This window comes from Sebastes umbrosus, chromosome 22 (genome assembly GCF_015220745.1).
Source record: "Sebastes umbrosus isolate fSebUmb1 chromosome 22, fSebUmb1.pri, whole genome shotgun sequence".
Lineage (NCBI taxonomy): Eukaryota > Metazoa > Chordata > Actinopteri > Perciformes > Sebastidae > Sebastes > Sebastes umbrosus.
In genome coordinates, this window is record NC_051290.1 from 12,907,527 (window position 1) to 12,926,568 (window position 19,042).

Sequence of the window (19,042 nt, forward strand, 5' to 3'; positions counted from 1 at the left end):
ATCTGTTTTACAGCTTAATTTGAGGTTTACAGGAAGCCTAGTTATTTTTAATGTGAATAATAATTCACCCGGAGCGCAACGATGGAAAATACTGTATCGAAAAAAATATAAAATTTCAATTCCTGGCAGGTAGAAATGTACACAGACAGATGCATGGTCACACAAACACACACACCCACACACACAGTTTAGAAAGACCAGACATGGCTTCTGGCTATGGGAATCAGGACGAAGGAAGGAGGGAAGGAGGGAGGGATGGACAGGAAGGGATAAATGATGAAAGAACGAGCAGCCATGAATTGAAAATAAAAAGGAAAAGCTGGAAGGTGAATGTGGAGAAACCTGTGGGAATTTCTTTTAAAATGTATCATTGCTCCATGACTTGAGCCAAAAGTCAGACCCCAAACTGAAACTAATTGTGTTTGGACGCGGCGCTGGTCTGAATTACGCGGCAGCCAGTCGTTTCATTTTGGGTCCGTCTAGTTACTGCCTATGGCTGCGGAGTTAACTCTGCTGCACTGTACCCTTCATTTAGAGAGGAAGTGGACCGTCAGCGGGCCAGATGACCATAAAACAGAAAGAGCCTGCTGTGTCTGGACTGGTTGTAACCATATGGAGGGACAGCAGCTGGTCAAAGAGGACTACTGTATGCAGTAATGATCTTAGGAAAGGAAAGAGCGAGCCTCTATGATCAGAAGCTATTTATTTAAAGTTAAAGCAATATTTGAGCAATCCCAATGACTAATAATGAAGTTAAATGATGTATCATAACATCACCAGCTTTCAAACTTTCCGATTCTTATAACATCCTTTTGGGAATGAAGTTTTTTTAATAGTTTCTTTAAAAATACCCCATACCCACAATGCAACTTGACCGTTGACAGTTGGGTTGGAAATTCAGATGTGTTATGCTAGTAACGGCTAATGTAGTGACATCACTCGAGGCAATTTATCAGATTTTGTGTAGCTCCCTCTGGAGCCACGAAACACTTTCTACAACTTTTTTCACACACGTATACGTCGAGACCTGTAAACAGATTTTGATGCGGAAAATCTGTGAAGTTCCCCTTTAAGATATTAACTCTTACACAGAAGCCTCACCTTTGAATTCAAAGACTTACACTAATGTAAGAGTTAACTATCTTCTTAGCTGTCACTGACACTTAAAACGAAAAAAACAGAAGAATACATCCTCTTAGGATTAAGTATGGAGTCAAAAAGAAAAGACAACGACAAAACCCAGCACAGGCCAGTTCATCTGTTAAAGTCCAGTCTGCTAATATGAAGTGAGTTAGTCATTTAAACTGGCAGACACGTCTGGCCCGGGAGCCAAAGTTACTATCACACGAGAATCTTTCAAGTCTCTGGGGGAAGGCTGTGTTCGATTAGCCAGGCCTAAAAACAGACCGGGACGGAAACGATGAAAGGAGATCCAGAGGGAGAGCAGAACATCTGCCTCCGTAGCCACAATGACAAACAGAGAGAGAGGTTTTCATCTTAGAGGGACATATTCTGCTCAGTCCAACAAAATCCACAAACACACATGCCAATCCATACATTGCTCATAAACACACGGCTTCCCACATGTTATCTTGAACATAAACCACTTATTTCTTATAACAGGGGGGAGTTAAACATATATTTACACTTAAAACAATCTAAAACCTCAAAAAAGTCAGTGTCGTTCACAAATAAGCCTCGGCATCAGATCTTGTTTACTTCTTCTTTGATCCAATAGTAGATTTAAATTATAATTTTGCCAGACTATTTCATGTAAGCAAAGTTCTTGTATGGCTGCTTGTATTTAGAAAAAATGTAACGTCCAAATTTATTTGTTTTGTTAAATAAAAAAAGTTTGTAGAAAAGTTATTATTTTGGTACTATTAGTACAGAAACATAGGTATTAACACTGGTATTGAACATTTTAAAATGATAACCAGCCCTATTTGCAAGGTTATTTCCTCATCAGTTGGATTGGAGAGATCATTAATGGTTAAAAACAGGAGTCACTCTGTCAAATTAAAGGAAAAATGTGTTTTTCTTTGTATTATCTTATTTTGACATACAGAATATCTGTATTGAGAACAAAATCTGAAACCACTGAAATGTTATCCAGCTAAAAATGCCAAAAAAGTTGCCCTATGTGATGATACTGACTAACATCTGATCAAAGAATAACTTAACAAGCCTGAGCATATGACCAGGCATGATAACTAGCGATAATGACCTCTGTTTGGAATCGCAGCTATGTCAGAATTAGGGGTGGGGGAAATCGATACAGCATAGTATCTCGATATTTTGCGTGGCACTACTGTATCGATACATATTATTATTATATAAACTAACCTCTTAACAATCTGACGGACACTATTCTGTCTTTCAGAGGTTGTAGCGGGCTCAGTCTTAAATCTAGAGTGAATATACTGGTATCATATGCAACTAGAAAACCTAAGGAATCCATTGGTACCAACCATGTCATGTTAGCAAAATAACGCACCTTTAGGGAACATAACTGTCGCTGACACAGTGAGTAGCTAACATCATGGGCGTTAAGTGCAAAATCAGACAGTAAAAGTAACAAATATTTCTGTGGTCCTATAATGTTTGTGATGCCGTGACCCAAGTCTGTCATCTTCAAAGCCAAACGATGGAGACCGAGGAAGTCCAGCCTGGCCTGGCCACTTGTGGTCGACGGCCTTCTCACACAAGAATTGTTGTTAAGTTTAAATTCCAGAGTATTTCACTGAGAAAACAATGTTCACATGCGAGGAAACTTTCCACTCCGAACTGAGACTTCCAATGTGCACTTGAGGTGCATAAATAGACAATGGAAATGGACAATTAAAATGTATAGTCTAGCCCACAAAAAACGACATACATTCACGCAAAGGCCTGTCAGAGACATGAAGAAACTGCTCAGTTTTAATGTTTAATTTCAGGTAAACACAGTCTGTATATACATTAATTCTGAGCCAGCAGACTATATGCACCCCCCTACCGCCCCCCCCATTCATTGCACTTATGGTTGCCTCAGTGACAAGCCACCATAACAAGAAAGCACTAGCATCTGTCTACCATTCATATACCATTCATTCATATTGCTCCACATGGCTCTAAGTTTCAGGACTCATGACCTCAAGTAGAAGAGTGAAGATGAATATGTGAGGTCCTGCTGTACCTGTACATCAACAAGCACCAATATGAAGACAAAATGAGTGCCAAACATAATGTACTGTTTTACTACAGTAAATAGCATGACACTGGAACCCTTCCAGCTCTAATAAAACGACTATTTCAGCTATTTATTATGAAGCAGGAAGCTTTCAGCAGCAGGTTTCAGACTCAAAATCCACTGAGGGAAACCACACAGCTGTCACCTGGTTTAGTTTCTGCTCCACTTGCGGATACATTTTGCCGTCATAGAATCAAAGAGTGAAACCAAGATGTGTCTGTGTTTGCAGCGATAAGGGTCACAAGAATTTTCCAACCTCACTACATGGGTCACCTGTAGCAAAAAAAAAGTTTGGGAATCTCATCTCAGGATGCTCTAAATCACATCGACGGAGTCTTATTGAAGTCTGGTCTGCTCTCCAGCTGGATTGCGGAGTGAAAAAGGGGGATGTGGGGGTGAGATGTGGCGGCTGCACAGCTGTCCACCTACACAACCTCCATCTGGGGGGGAAACGAACCTCCACAGGCTTCCTGATCACAAGAATGTGAAACTTCTGCGATGTGATGCAAGGCAGTCTTTGGAGAGGAAGCTGAGGAAGTTCAGTGGCTGTTCCATCGCTGTTTGCCTGCTTATTATTCAATCCGATTCCCAAGGGAGAATGACTTCACCGCAATTGCTAGATACCTCTTATGGATTCCCAAGGACGGGGAGACTGTCCTGCTCGCTTATTACAGACTCCGGGAACACTGGGATTCAACGGGAGAGCGAGGCGAACCGCTAAACAACTGTACAAACACAGGTTGGTCCCCAGTCTGGTGTGCATGATTACAGATGTGAAATGTGATAAAAGACTGCGGTATGATCTCAGTACACTCGGGACAACGTAGCACAACACTCAGAATGTGAACATGTTTAAAGAAAAAGGCCTGTTTTCATTTCCTTTGCAATTGTTACATCACCAAATTCCAAGGATGAAGGATGTGCTATCAGACGTACATGCACACATACAGTACATGCATGTGCGAAAAACACTCCACCACATGCACACACATGCTCATATGTACACTAATCCGCTACACACACACACACACACCGCTGTTCCCACAGTAGCCTCAGAGTTGGTGTTTCCTTGTGGGATTGTGAGTTCAGGGATGGTTTCTGCTAAACAGATTCACTGACAGGCCCATCCAGTGTGTGCTTGTGTCTTTCTGTGTTTCTCTATATATATCTGCTTGTGTGTTGTGTGCACATAAAGAACATGCTAATCTAAATGAGAGTCACAAACGGACTGAAAACAATTGTTATTTCTTCCCCTGTCGTCCTGCCAACTCTCCACACCCAAACATCATCTCACACCGTCGCAAACTTGGTCACGCAGGGACGCTGGAAATGTTGCTTTTCCTGTAGTCCCACTGTTTAACTGCAATGGAAATAATATATATACATATTGTTAAATAAATATTTCTTATACCGTCTCATATGAACCTCCGCGGAGTGAATGTGCATCGGTAGATCCTTGCCTGTCTCCTGCATTATTATAAGCTACAGTAACCTGGTTGTGTCATCCAAACACTGCCTCACTCACTCTTCATCTCCTCAGTTCTCGGGCTTTAGCTCTGTGTTGTTGACTGTGTAGTTGCTGTGGCTGCAGTATGTTAATGTTCAAGTTTGCTTTTCTAAAATCAGGGTTTTCCCTGCCATTGCATGGTACAAACAATGTGGAGGGCATCCGGACGAGCCGACGCGCTGCACGGGGGAGGGGGGTGAGAACGAGCGCGCTGTAATTTATGAATACAATGGTCACGTTGTGCAAAAGCAGTACATAATATTGATGAGCGATGTTACGCACTGATAAAACGGTGTTCAGTTTTCTGAATCTACTCTTTTGATTTACAGAATAAGTCAAAAACCTTCACATTTTCTTGAGGGAGGACCCCCAAACCCCCCACTCCTCATACCTCAACGGCTGCACAGCACCTCTAAAAACTCAGGGGGAACCTGTATTTGGTGTTGTTAATAACTACTAAATATATATGATCCGGAACATTCAAATTAAAGCAAAAAACATGAAAGCAGCATTTAGTATGACGTCATTATATAGACTGACTTTCTCTCAGCATCCCCAACTCTCACAGACTTCCGGCGTCTCTGTGGTCACGGACAGAATATTTCTACTGAAACACAACGATTTCTAGAGTTGAGGAAGCTGTTGTGTCACAACAGGAGCTGATCGGTGGGTCAGAGAGCGAGAGAAAAAAAAAGAGCTGACAGACAGATGCTTCTCTTCCAGAAAGCTGGCAGCGGCTGACTTCCTCCATTCTGACCTTTGACGCAGCGTGTGTCCCTCTTCATCACCTCCCACCAACTGGAGAGATTTCAGTCAACAGCTCTCACACGTACAGAGAATGGGAAGATCAGAAAGTGAAAGGAAGTAGGAGGGAGCTGAAAGAGCACTGAAGAGGGTCGGTGAAAATATCCAGAGACGGATGGGGGTCACAGTGAGGGACAAACATGTTGGATTAGAAGAAGGGCAAAGGCCTTGAAAAAGACGGTGGAGAAAAGCACTTAAGATGCTAATGGAGAAAGTCGTTCCACCTTAAATTCCCATGGGCACATTTGTCAGTTTAAATTATGTGTGAGAGAGAAGCACAAAGAAGTTAAAATATTTTAAGTGCAAAAAGTCAAAGCAGAGAAGTTTTTTTTTTTTTTGTCTCCACATAATATGCACTTTGTCAGTACTGGGATGTTGGTGGCACACAAGATCATGAATTTAGCATTCTTGGCTACAGTGTGAGTTAACAAGGCATTCATTACTAATTAAATTGCAAAATCTTGCAAAAGCTCTTGCAAGACTCGCTGCCCGATGAACTAGCCTAACCATAACTATCTTGCGAGAGTTTCGCAATTTGTGTGTTACCTCCTAGACACAACCACTAACAATATACCTCTAATATAACAATGAATATTTGCCCCAACCTTTTGAAAGTGCAGTCTTGTCTTGTTAGTAGTAGAAGAAATCAGAGTAACTGTCGTATTCCACAATCATGTGAGCAAAACTGGTAAAATAACAAGTAATAAATGACAAAAAAATCCACAAAATTTAAAAAAACTGGCATGTTTTTGTTTTTAGAAAGACATCATGTGATCTAATCTTAATTATTTTTGATGTTGTTTGATTATTTTAGGTCATGACTTCTTTTTAAGATACAGTAAGTACATAAATTCAGCAGAATCCACATGTTTCACAAAGAATGATGAAGTATTTTCTATAAAATAAAAATAATAGTTTAAACAAACACTTTCACGAATATAAATGAAAACTGCTCACAGAAATTTGTTTCACAAAAAAAGATCTTTTACCGTTAAATTGGTTGGTCCATCAAAAAATAATGCTATTTGTAGTAGTAGTGGTACCTTAAAGTTAACAACCATTTGATAATTGATAAATTGTTTAAGACATTTATAAAAACATAAAAACATCAAATATTTCCTGAGTTTTTTTTAAATGTGAGGACTTAAAAATCAAATATCTTTTGGTTTTGAAGTATTTGAAGACATCACATTGGGCTCTGGGCAAATTCTGACATTAAATGATTAATGTATTACTTAAACAGCTACAGCTATAAACAGTCAGGAATACGTGACTGTCGCTATATCAGTGCTGAGAGTTTGTGTTTGTGTCTCCACCGTGCCGCTGGTCAGTCTTCAGGCTACGACTCAGATCAGAACAGATTTAACAAGAGGTGTTTCTGCTTCGCTTAACACCGCTCTGTAAATGGCTAATTTACGTGTGGCGCACCTGGAGACACGGTACAGTAGCTGGAGAGAAACATGAAGAGCAGAGGGGGGAAGCTGTGGGGCTAGCCGTGGAAGGCACGAGGACAATAAAGGAGAAATTGACGGAGCGATGGCAAGAAAGATGGACGGAGGAAGAGTGTTAATGACACAGTGAGGTTCTGCTTCGCATCACTGCCTGTTTCACGGCTCCTTGTTCCTCATGCTCTCCTGCAGAGGAGGTTCCTATTAGGCCCAGTTTATAGCCTCTGTGCCTCCTCGCTCCTTCATCTCTGTCTCTTTTTTTAACACAAGTCGTGTGTGCTTTACAACATCCTTGACCTACAAACACGGCAGCAGTAGTCATCAATTAAGGCTTTTTACAGACCTATATGTGTCGTTTAATGAGGGGAAGGAGGGTGGAACGGGGCTGAAACATGTGGCGCTGAGGGAGGGACTAATATGGATTTCAACACTGCCTGTACAAAGACTGATGTATACAATCTGCTCTAAAGCAACAACTTTAAAACACCGAATGACATGAAAGACTGTCGGCACAACACCTGAGGGCAGCTCACGCACACTGGGCTCTTTTAAAACTCCATTCTATGCATTTTTGGTGAGCTGCCAAATTTTCTTTCGAATACTGAACCTCCTGTTGTTTTATTTCTCCACCCGTTTCATGTTTTATTTCACTTGTTTAAGGATTACTTGGGTTTATTGGAACATGGGTTGTATTCTCATATCTTTTTACCATCACTTTTATCTGTTATAATAACTCACAAAGTAATAGGTGCGATCTGGGAACACAGCATCATGTCTAACGGGGCAAGAAACACGTGTTCAGGGGATCAATCAGGTTGTGGCGGCAGTAGCTCAGTCTGTAGGGACTTGGCTTGGGACTGGCTACGGAGTGTGGACTGGTAGCTGGAGAGGTGCCAGGTTGCTTCCTGGGCATTGCCAAGGTGCCCTTGAGCAAGGCTCCATCCCCCAAACTGCTCCTAATATACTAGGATGGGTTGAATGCAGTAGCTAAATTTCACTGTGTTGTGCTGTGAACAATGTGTGACAATAAAAATTGATTTACATTAAACAAGCAAGCAGTTTAACCTGATTATCTACCACTTTATTTGGAGGTGAAACCATAGACTGTATATACGAAGAGGACATAGTCACTGTGACGTCACCCATTGGTTTGTGGACAGCCGTTTTGAAGCCTCGAATTTGGCATTTTGGTCGTCACCATCTTGTTTTTTTGCAACCAAAAGTGACACAAGAGGATGGAGCTAAGTACAGCTGAATAAGACTTTTTTAGGCGACCACAATGTTACAATTAACTTTCATGAAGTGAAAACACACTGTGAAAGGGTTAAAGTTGTAAGACGAAAACACGGACAACTCCCAGACCAGGCAACGCCGTGGTAGCGACCTGTCAGTCACAAGGTAGTCACGCCCTAAAGCATACCCTGCTTTGTGGTCTATCTGACTCTAAATGGGACCATAATTTACTAAATGAACATCATGCTGTATAGAAGAAGACTTGAAACTAACAATTTAGACCATAAACTCATGTTTACAATGTTTGCTGAGGTAATAAATCAAGTGAGAAGTAGGCTCATTTTCTCATAGACTTCTATACAATCAGACTTTCTTTTTACAACCAGAGGAGTCGCCCCCTGCTGGCTGTTAGAGAGAATGCAAGTTTAAGGCACTTCAGCATTGGCTTCACTTTTCATACCTGGAGGTTGCCCTCTGGGTGAAACAAAATGAGCTCACCGAAAATGTCAGTAATAATCCCTCACCTCAAAACTATCCGTTATTCAACATCACATTTATTGCTGTCATGAATGAGTTTGGGGGGAGAGTTTGTTTCTTTTACATCACAGTGCCATAAGGCTGAGAAGCTGCAGCTGGTCCTCTTAAGGTGTTAGGCTTTCACAGGTGGGTTTATGCAGGATATACAGTGCACTTTATAAATAGTTTGAACCTAATTTATATGCCCCTTTCATTCCTCTGTAATCACATTTTGATGTTTTATTTGTCTGTCTTTCATTAACTTCCATACATATCATATCAGAATGACAGGCTGTAAATCACTTTGCAGTTATGTTCCATATAAATAATCTTTATTACTGAGCTTATTAGCGGTAGTATCCCCCCTCCCTCCCTCTCTGTCTCTCTCCGTCTGGCACAGAGCCAGTCTGATCTTTGCCCAGTCATTGAAAGCTCTCCATCCATCCACCACAAAAGATGCATGGCTCTGGGGTAAGGGATCGCCCTCCCTCCCTCTCTATTTCCACTCTCTGCTCAACAAAGAAAAAACAACTTCCATCTAATCAGTTTAAGTAACTAATGGGGGTTTAGGAGTCGGGGTTGTGGTGGTACTTGACCCCCCGAAAACGCTCCCCCTCCTCTTGTCCTCAGGAAATCCCAGGCATTTGCCCCCTGCGCATAACTGGACCAGAACTGGGCCAGAATACATGTTGAGCAACTGAAGCTTTTATTTTCACCACAAAACTATTGAGAAACAAGGACTTGGACGGGCGCAGGCATACTGTACAGAAGCAGACAGTCTGCTGTGGTTATGGATGCTGTGGGGATTAGGATTTGTGCAGTTGGAGGAAATAGAGAGTCTTTATACGCATGTTTATGTAACATGTTGGATGAGTCGGCCAAATCCTCAACTCCTCTGGTAGAAATATATTTACTTTTGAAAACATTGAAGTGCAAATTACAACGGCTGAGCAAACAGAAGGCCAGTGTCAAATATTAGGCCGCTTTCATCCGTCTACTGGCAGCGGCGCTAATGACATTTTGGTAAATGACAAGGTATCTAGAAAACCACTGGCTGAAGTCCATGACATCTGCTGTAAATATTCATAGTCCCCAGATGTTATATCTTAATGTGTTTGACCTCCTGAGCCCCCTCCTGTGCCATCATCAGGCCACATTGCTTCCACAACAGATCAAAATTTAATGGGAAGTTTTCCATGACATTTGCGGAGCATAACTTCTTCAATAAACCCTTTTATTGACTCCTTTGGCCTTTCATCCTGCAGCACCATCAGGAGAATCGTTATCTCTTGAGCGTCAGTGCTGGTAAGAATAGCAAAACCATCATTACATTGGGCAAGAACATTTTCGTATTCTTTTCTTAACTTTACCTTACTTTTTTTTCGAAACCGCGGGCTCATACGAGTGTGTCACGTCAGATTCAACGCTCCTGACTTCAGATAACTCTGTAAATGACCCACGTAAACATGATGAATGCCGCCTGAACGTAAATAAGCGTAAATGTGATAAACCCTTTTATTGACTCCTTAGGCCTTTCATTCTACTAAAATGTGTTTTTAAAAAGCCTAGTGATGTATTTATCAACTCAGGGACAGTCGGGGTCAGACCTGAAGACTAGCTGGAGCATACAAAGACTGGACAAATCACACTTAATGGTTTCCAACAACATACACGCACTGATTTTAGTCTTGGCAGCCAAAAAGGTGCACATATTGAACGACAGAGACAACACACTTGGCAATAGGTAAGCTATGACTACAGTTGCATCACAAGGCAACCACTGAAATCCTATGAGAACATGAATTTCTGTCCGTGTCAAAACAGAAATTGCCATTCATCAGAAAGAGTTTTACAATTTACGCCACTTCAAATAATCTTAATGAGAACGACAAGCAACAGTCGAACAGACTCGACCCAACTTGGTGAAATCACATTCTCGTTATGCCCAAATCAATCAACCTTTAATCCATATGGCCAAAGAAGAGAAGCACATAAACAAAGATAGATTAAAAGACACAGTTAAAGAGAAGACTATTTCACTGTGCTACTGTATTGTACAGGCTGAAACTGTTAATCCACTGCTGTGTTTACAAAGGGATAAAAGTCTAAATAATAAGAGCAGCTAGATTTACTTTCATTGAGAATAGTTTTGTAAATGTTTCTTAACACAGATCTAAATCCAGTGTGCAACAAAAAGCATTTTAATGTAGTGTATGTAACTGTATCCATGATTGAAAGGCTCTCTGTTGTGATCTATTATGGCTACAGTGTGTAGTATCTGTACTCTCTCAGGTGATATAAACAGCCCTGGTTCTGCACTATTGCCAGGCATCTGGTATGTGTCAGATCCTTGAATGTGGTATGTTTTAATGGGTCAGAGGTGTGTGCACGCACAGCCCGCCACAAACATGTGGCCGTGCGTAAGTGTTGATCCCTTCGCAGTGTATACTTGTGTGTAAGCGTGACAGTGCAGAGCGAGATGAGCTGTTGAGGATTGGTGATAACCACCAAAAAAACATTTACACTTGAGACCTCTGCAAGGGGGGGATGAGGCCAGAGAGAAGAAGATAATGATTGCAACATTTCTCCCATTTCAACACTTTTCATAGTCTACAACATTCAACGAATTCCACCTCTCTTGTTGTCATTTTAATTCCTCCGATTAGTTTATGTCCACCTCGAAGCTTCCTCTCCCGGGATCTCTCGGTCAGTCACATCGAGGCCACAAATATTTACAGTACAGACGCAGTGAACGCCTCCTCACAACAAGGAAACAGACCGTCCATCCACACAGAGAGACGGATGTGTTGTATGTTCAGGGTCGAGCTGAAGCTCACTGCTGCCACGCGTCTCCTCTTGGGATCAAGAGGCTTATATCGACTACATTTTTTAAACATTGAGCAATTCTTCCTGTATCAACACTGAGGAGGGTGTGTTTTGTTATAGTCAACAGCTCATATCTCGGGTAAGTCAAAGACATCCATCAATAAACAAAATATTGTTATTCAGTGGAAGAGAATCTACTCAGACTCAAATGTAAGGGTCTTCACTATTACTGGCATACAGAGAAATAAAAGAGTGATGACGAGCTGTCATAAATTGACTTTAATCCAGTTTTAAGCCACATTTTTACGATCTTGGTTGTTTAAAGTATATATTTTAACCGTATGAAGGATTTTAGTCATCTGACGCCTGGATCTTTACTTATCAGAGAAACAAGCCTCAGCTTTCATAGATATTGCTTGGCAGCTCGCCGTAGGCCGCACTTCACCACTGGAGAAAGATGACTGCAATGACGACAATGGTGGTGAAGACAACAACTCCCATGATACCGTGCTATTTCACGACGTCACCAAACTCCGTTTTTTGTTTTTGTTTTGCTTGAGACACCCCTAGCGACAGAAAAAAACATTTTGTGCATTTAAGCAGCAAAGCAAAAGGTAGAACACTGAGAAAGATGAAATACAGAGGTGGAATATGAAACAGACGCACAGGAACATGTAAAAGGCCAGTTATACAGTGTATACGGTATGATCTGGACATCAGAGGGATAGCATCTTCACGCTTTAACCCACAAAAAACATCCTATATCACTAAATCTGCCTGTAAATACTTTCTCTTTTTTATGCACTTATTTATTTGATTTATTATTATTATTTTTTCTCTTTGTATTATTATTATTTATTATTATTATTTTATTATATATATATATATATTTATTTAAATTTTGAATGCTGATGTTGTTTTCTCTTGTGTACTAATTGTGTTTGTTTCTAAGCTCAATTACTTAAATGGTTTATAAACTATTGTACACTACAGTTGTACTACAGTTGTACAAAGTGTAAATTGCATATATGAAAACGACCTTGAAAAAAAATGGGAAAAATAAAGTATATATAAAAAAAAGGAAATACTTTCTCTTAATCCTTTTCCTGTCATCTCACCTGCCTTGCTTTATCTTTATTTCTTCTTTTCTTTGTTTCCTTCTGCTCTCTCACTCCTTCATCCCCAGCAGAGCCGTCCTGATCAGAACAAAGCCAGTGCTGCTGACACCACATTAACACAGTCCAGACCTGCTGTCGTTCTCTCAGGCTACAGAAGAGGCTGATAAGCCAGAATGTGTGACAGGAGGAAAACATGTTGTCCTCCTGCACCCCCACTTCTCTCACTCCATTTATCCACTTCCCCATTCCTCTGGTGATCCTCCGTGATGCAGATAATGTGAGCTTGAGACTGGAATTTGAATAGAGGCAACAATGTCCTGTTTGGCCTCGTAAACCAAACTGTGCAGGAACCGGGTTCATCGTGCGTTTCTATCGGCTGGGATTCCAGTCGTGTTTTGTGGAAGAGGCTGTTTCACTTGGCTGTCGACAGATTCATAAACAACACTGCTGTGTGCGCACTGTAGGGATTTGGATAGTGTTTCCAACAGAGCCCTTCAGCCAATGATAATAATAATCCACTGAAAGGCCTAAGGTTCGGCCATATTATTTTCAGATGTGTCAAAGACTGTTAAATGTGAGAAAACAAAGTCCAAAAAGAATAAAACCTCTCCAAACTTTCAGTCTAGACAACAAGACCACCTGAAGCCACACAGCGACCATCAAGCTTATGCAAGACAGAGCAACTCGCCTGTCTGCCACTCAAGAGCCCTGGCATTGCTGACGCAGACGGTGTACCCATAATTCACCAAACACCTTCGATGCAGCCAAGCCCATTGAGGTTAAAGCAACAGAATATTAAGAGAGAGACGCTGGATTTTTTTTTTTTCTGAAAACAGCAGGAGTTTGTTGAGTTTGCTTGTATGTTTCTTGGTTACGTACCGCTCTCACCACAAATCTAATTGGTTTTGGAGCCACTACGGCTTCAAAAGAGCCTCGTTAGTTATTAGAGAATAAAACCTTCAATAAACGTAGTGTTCGAAAACATATACGAGGGTGTTTCGCACCACTTAACAAACCAAAACTGAGCTGAACGAGGCTAACAGGGCCTTAGCCTGCCAACGTTTTCGCAACTCCATTGACATATATTCCAGTCAGCTCTATAGGATGACGACTCATAGACAATCAAGTGTCCACCGCAAAATATCCATCTCCTCTCCCATGAGACATTGTTATACGAGTGAGAGACAAACAGAGGAAGTAGTCCTCAGTTGCGGTCGCAGCGCCTCGCTGTGTCCTTCCTTCCTCGAGCCGGCTGAGCCAACTCTGCAGTCTGCTCTCTGCTATTAATTAAACCATTAAAACAGATTAATAAGCAGAGTGGGGCTCCAGTCTCGACAACATCTGATGAGAATTAGGGAGGCGTGCTTTTTGGCATGATGACCCCGATGCCCTTTCCTCTGGCTCTTGCTTTGAAAATCCTCCTCCGCTCTGCCACTTTCTCTTCTCTCTACAACTTTTAAACTCTGATCTGAATTATTTAACTCGTCTGTCGCTCAAATGGCTTTTTTCCCTCCTTCTCTGCCTGTTATCTAATTCTGGATTGAAAACATGTGTAACAGAGAGGAAGACCCAGAGGGCAAATATAAGCAGGATTATGCCCCGTTGTTTCCTATTATGAGAGTAGATTGCTATCCAGATTTCTGTGACTGTTGCATCTACAAATTGCCTTCGTTCTCTCCCACCTGCCTCCCCTGCACGAAGGCTGAGCTGTCTAAATGAATGAGGTTTAACACAACACCAGCCAGTGCATCTGCTAGTCGTTCTGCTCTCCAACAATCACACAGACTGCTATGTTTCTCCGTGACTTTAGTGATTACATATTCAGTAAAAATAATGTATCAACCCTTAACCTCAGCTTAAACGACGGGGACCACCTGCATCAAATTGCAACATTACGCTGGAGATTTAACAGACTGGAGAGCGGACATTTAGAAGACAAATTAACGCGCCATTACACAGGCTGCTGGCAAGTGTTTTAATTTGACTGTCTGAGGTGTTGGATTGATTTTAAACAACACACTCAAGCAAAACAAATCAGTTCTACAGAATTAAAGGCTGAATTTGAGGGTTTCCCCTTACAAAGAAGAGCCGCTGCCTCACCACTTCCACTCAATTGTCAAGCGAATTTTAAGCAAACTTTTTAAATGTCGCCCGTTTCAATTTAACTGGTTTGGAGCAAATAAACTCGGCTACAGTGTAATTTGGTCAGATGTTGGCGCTGTAGGCTACACATGGCTGTAATCTAGCAGTAAACAGAGTAGAAGAAGTAGAGGTTGCGAAACTGGAAACAAAACAAGCTGGCTTGGCCATCTACGACAGAAACATGGAGAGAGGTCTTGAGGAATTTGTTTCAATTGGGCAAGTTTTAGTTGCTCTTTCGTGTCGGCTGGTACTGGTCATGTTTCATGCTGTCCGGAGATGAAGACAAGCATTCGCCAAAATAGAAATATCCGAGAAGAAGCCGAGAGCAGAAACAGCTGATCAGTTATATAACTTAAATGTTTGCTACATCAGAATTTATTCGGCAAAGGCGTTTCCATAATCACATTTAGCGGGTTTTTTTCGACAAAGACAAAAAGCACTTCGCAATTGAGGACGTTTTATCGAATTTTGCCGTTTCCGTTCAGCTTTAAAAATATGTGAATGGAAACACGGCTATAGTCTTAAAAATGAATCTCGGATAGCTCAGTTGGTAGAGCGGGTGCCCATATAACAAGGTTGAGTCCTAACTGCGGCGGCAAGGGTTCAAATCCGACCTGCGGCCGTTTACGCACGTCGCCCCTTCTCTTTCTCTCTCTCCCCCTTTCTAGACTGTCAACTGTCTTGTCAATAAAGGCTTGAAATGTCAGGAAAAAAAAATGAATTAATATCTTCTCACCTCATTATTCTATTTAGAACGATTATTTATATTATTTCTAATTGTAGGAGTCATTCCAACCAACTGATGGAGAGAAAACAAGAAATGTAGAAAAATAAAGAATTTAATACATCGTGGAGTTCATGAAAACATGTACATATTTTGAAACTCTAAAAGGAGATTAGGAGAACACTCAAATGAAGATAATAAAGGTAAATGTTTGGCTTTAAGAGAATGAAAAGACAGAGAGAGAAAGCGCTTCTATATCCCATATTTTCACTCTCCATTGAAGTCTGTTTATGGTTTTCTTGACGAGCAACTTCCACAGAAGATCTTATCTGAAATGACGTTCGTGTGCAACCTTAAAATAATAAGTCCTAGAGCCCTAACATTATAAATAACCAGTAGTAAGGAACAACAGGGTAAAAGCCAGAGCACTCTGGCAACAGATGAAACAGATTTTTTTAGTTCCTCAAATGGATATGTATGAAACAGAAGTGAGAGGCGAAGCAATAAGCACCACAGAAAAAAAAGACAGTTTGTTTTAAAATGACAGCGGGGTTTTCGGTGCATTTAAAGAAGAAAGAAATATATGTATGAGATGTGATTGAAAAGAGGAAATAGAAGGTTGAGAGCGAGAACGCACAAAGACGTCACTGTCTCATTCCAGCCTCTGTGGCACATTACAGGGTTTGTTGATAGGGATCTGCCCTGTGGACAGCTTACACTGCGCTAAGTGGACAGTCTGCTTATTTAACTTTCACCCATAGTGAGCTTGTTGTGATTTGGAGGAGACGCTGACAGGTAAAGGAGGCCAGGACAAGAGGAAGAGAAACTATAAGGAACTCAAAATGTCTATGAGTAAAAACAATGTCGGTCAGGCTGTGGAAAGTGGAATGAAACAAACTAGAATTACCGCCTCGTGGTTGTATGCCTCCGCCAACCAGTCAAGTTGCAGTTTGTGATCAGACATTTGTGAAATTGGCATAATTGGCATATGAAATCTTGAGTTTGTGATGTCTTAGTGACCTTTGATTACCAAAATGTAATGAGTTCCTCCTTGAGTCCAAGTGGATGTTTGTGCCAAATTTGAAGAAATTCCCTCCAGGTGTTTTTGATATATCGCATTTACGAAAATGGGATGGACGGACAACCCAAAAACATAATGGCTCCAGCCATGGCTGTCGCCGGCTCTGTGGCATAAAAACAGCAAAGCTAAACATGCTACAGATACAGCTTTTTACTGGGTTGGTTGTCTGCTTTTTCAAGCTCTGTCGTAGCTTTGCGAAGCTGACGGCCGCTGCTCAGTCTAAATACTTCTTAAAGTTAAATGTAGACTATCAAGAGTGTTCTGACTTTTGCTGTTGATGAGGAGGACAGGAGTAGCAACTCACTTTGGTGCTTTCACACAAAAAGTTGTGAATGATAATTTTCAGTAAGACCTTATCGTGTCATTCCCTAAAGACACACACACACACAAAATACACACTAGCTGCTCAGGTTATGAGCATTTTAGGCTGATTTATCTCCTACTTGTTCCACCAGACATGTCTATGGGTAAACTTTGACTCAAACGTCTTATTAGGTATCAGTGTTTGACACAAAATATCTGGTAATATTGTACGAGCCATTTACAGGAATAATCTCCCTTCTTAAATGCTGGCAAACTCACGAGGCCTTCCAGATAATTTCAAACCATTCCATCACTGCTCTCTACCAATAAGAGACAAATTGAGGATAGAACTGTTAAGATGGTGATTGTCGAGAGAAAACAAGGTGGTGTGAGAGTTTATATCTGTCATACATCCGTCTGTCCTACCTGTGCACTCGTGCTGCAGACCCTTGCCGTAGTATCCCTTCTCACAGATGCAGTCGTACTGTCCGGTGTGCGTGCCGCACTTACAGCTGGCCATCAGGTCGCAGCAATCCCTGCCCGCTTCGCACAGCGAGGAGCAAAGTGACAGGTCTTCCTGGATGTAGCTGCCTGAGGGGAGGTCTGAGGGTGGAAAACAGACACAGAGAAGCGCAGGTTGCAGTAGGATCAGATTTCACCACCTGGCAATCAGACTATTTATCTAAAGTGTTGCAGCAATTGTTACAGTAAAAGTGGCACAATTTCACCCACTTGCAAAGTGCATGAATGAGGGACAGCAGTCTTAAAGGGTAAAAAAAACATCAGTATATACAACAGTATAAAGAGTATAAATCAGAGCTAAAGAATGCCAAAGAATTGGATTTAGGACTGTAACTAGGAGTTTAGACTGAGGCCAAAACTGGCTTTGAAGCTGGACTACGAGGAAACTTAAATTTAATTTCTAGAAGTCAACCTGCTCCTTTTTATTTCCCTCTTATTACAAGAGCAGGAAGGAAGGAAGCAGAGAGGGCAATAGAAGAAGAGGAGAGACATGTGGTGTAATTTCTGCGATTTGATCCATGACCAGTGAGAGTGGCTCAACATGTGGCTCCTTGTTTGAAAAGCTGAGTGTGTGCTTTGAGGCGTTGGGCAGACTTCAAGACAGACAGACCGGAGGCCGAGCTGATAGCACGATGTGTGTTGGCTTTCATTCTCACGGCCTTATCCTTGCGCCGTCTCACTGATCTCTACTACTACACCTACTGTCTGGGATTTCAGATGCTGTGTATGTGAGAGTGCACATATACAGTCTGCAAGTGCATGTGCAGGATTTATCGCTCTCTACACACTCAACTGTGATATTTATGGTGATATTTTAGAGATTTTTAAAGCCATGACTGAATCACTCTTTTCACCCAATTGTGGGAAGTCCCCCACAAGTGTGGGAAAAGGGCCTCACTCAGTCCAATCTGTATGGAAGTGAAGCCTAATGGCTGTTGGCACTACATAACAGAAGAAACCATGTGAAATGTATGTTGTCAGATTCCGTTTGAAATATTGCCTGCTTCCTTTTAAGTAAACATTGAATTTTAGGGTAAAATCCTTCACTTAAGAAATATTGCTAAAGGTCAAATGGTGATGATGGAAGCACCGAGGCTTTAAAGAGAGAAAGAGTAGCTGCGGTTTCAACTTCAATTTACCAAAACACAGGGTTGGATGTAACTCTCTCTTGTGCAGCTAAAATGGGTGAGATCTAATAAATCTGTACAGCTGTGAAGTGAGATGACAGATGTTTCTTTGAATTGAAGTAACACCTCCGGATGACTTTGAAAGATAAAAAAAAAAAAAAAGAAATTCCTCCTCATCTGTCCTTCATACCTTCATGCAGTGCATGACGAGCCAGGGCCTCAAACTCGGCGAAGTTGTGCACCAGGTAGCAGTGCTGGTCCTTGGGGTGCGAGGCCATGTCGTGGAGCTCCCTGATGTTACCCTGCCAGATGCCCAAAGTGAAGATCTCAACATTACGTTCCCTCAGAGCTGCCGCCACCGGCCGAGGGTCCCCGCCATTGGAGTAGCCATCAGTGATCAGGAAAATGACCTTGGTGGCGTTAGCACGGGAGTGACGGAGGATTTGCTGTAAGAGAAGA

The 19,042-nt window shown here is 41.6% G+C and overlaps 1 protein-coding gene across 5 annotated transcripts in view; it reads right to left on the minus strand.

The window, feature by feature from the left end:
* svep1 (sushi, von Willebrand factor type A, EGF and pentraxin domain containing 1) overlaps positions 1–19,042 on the minus strand; it is a 110,659-nt gene that overhangs the window by 58,346 nt on the left and 33,271 nt on the right. For 4 of the 5 annotated variants that reach the window (XM_037757991.1, XM_037757989.1, XM_037757988.1 and 1 more), the window contains exons 4-5: positions 18,774–19,029; positions 17,361–17,537 (exon numbers count right to left, since the gene is read on the minus strand). In XM_037757991.1, the coding sequence (XP_037613919.1) occupies positions 17,361–17,537; positions 18,774–19,029 (433 nt within the window). Of the gene's footprint in view, positions 1–12,684; positions 13,757–17,360; positions 17,538–18,773; positions 19,030–19,042 lie in introns of those variants that run through there. The other variant, XM_037757992.1, reaches the window with a different exon arrangement.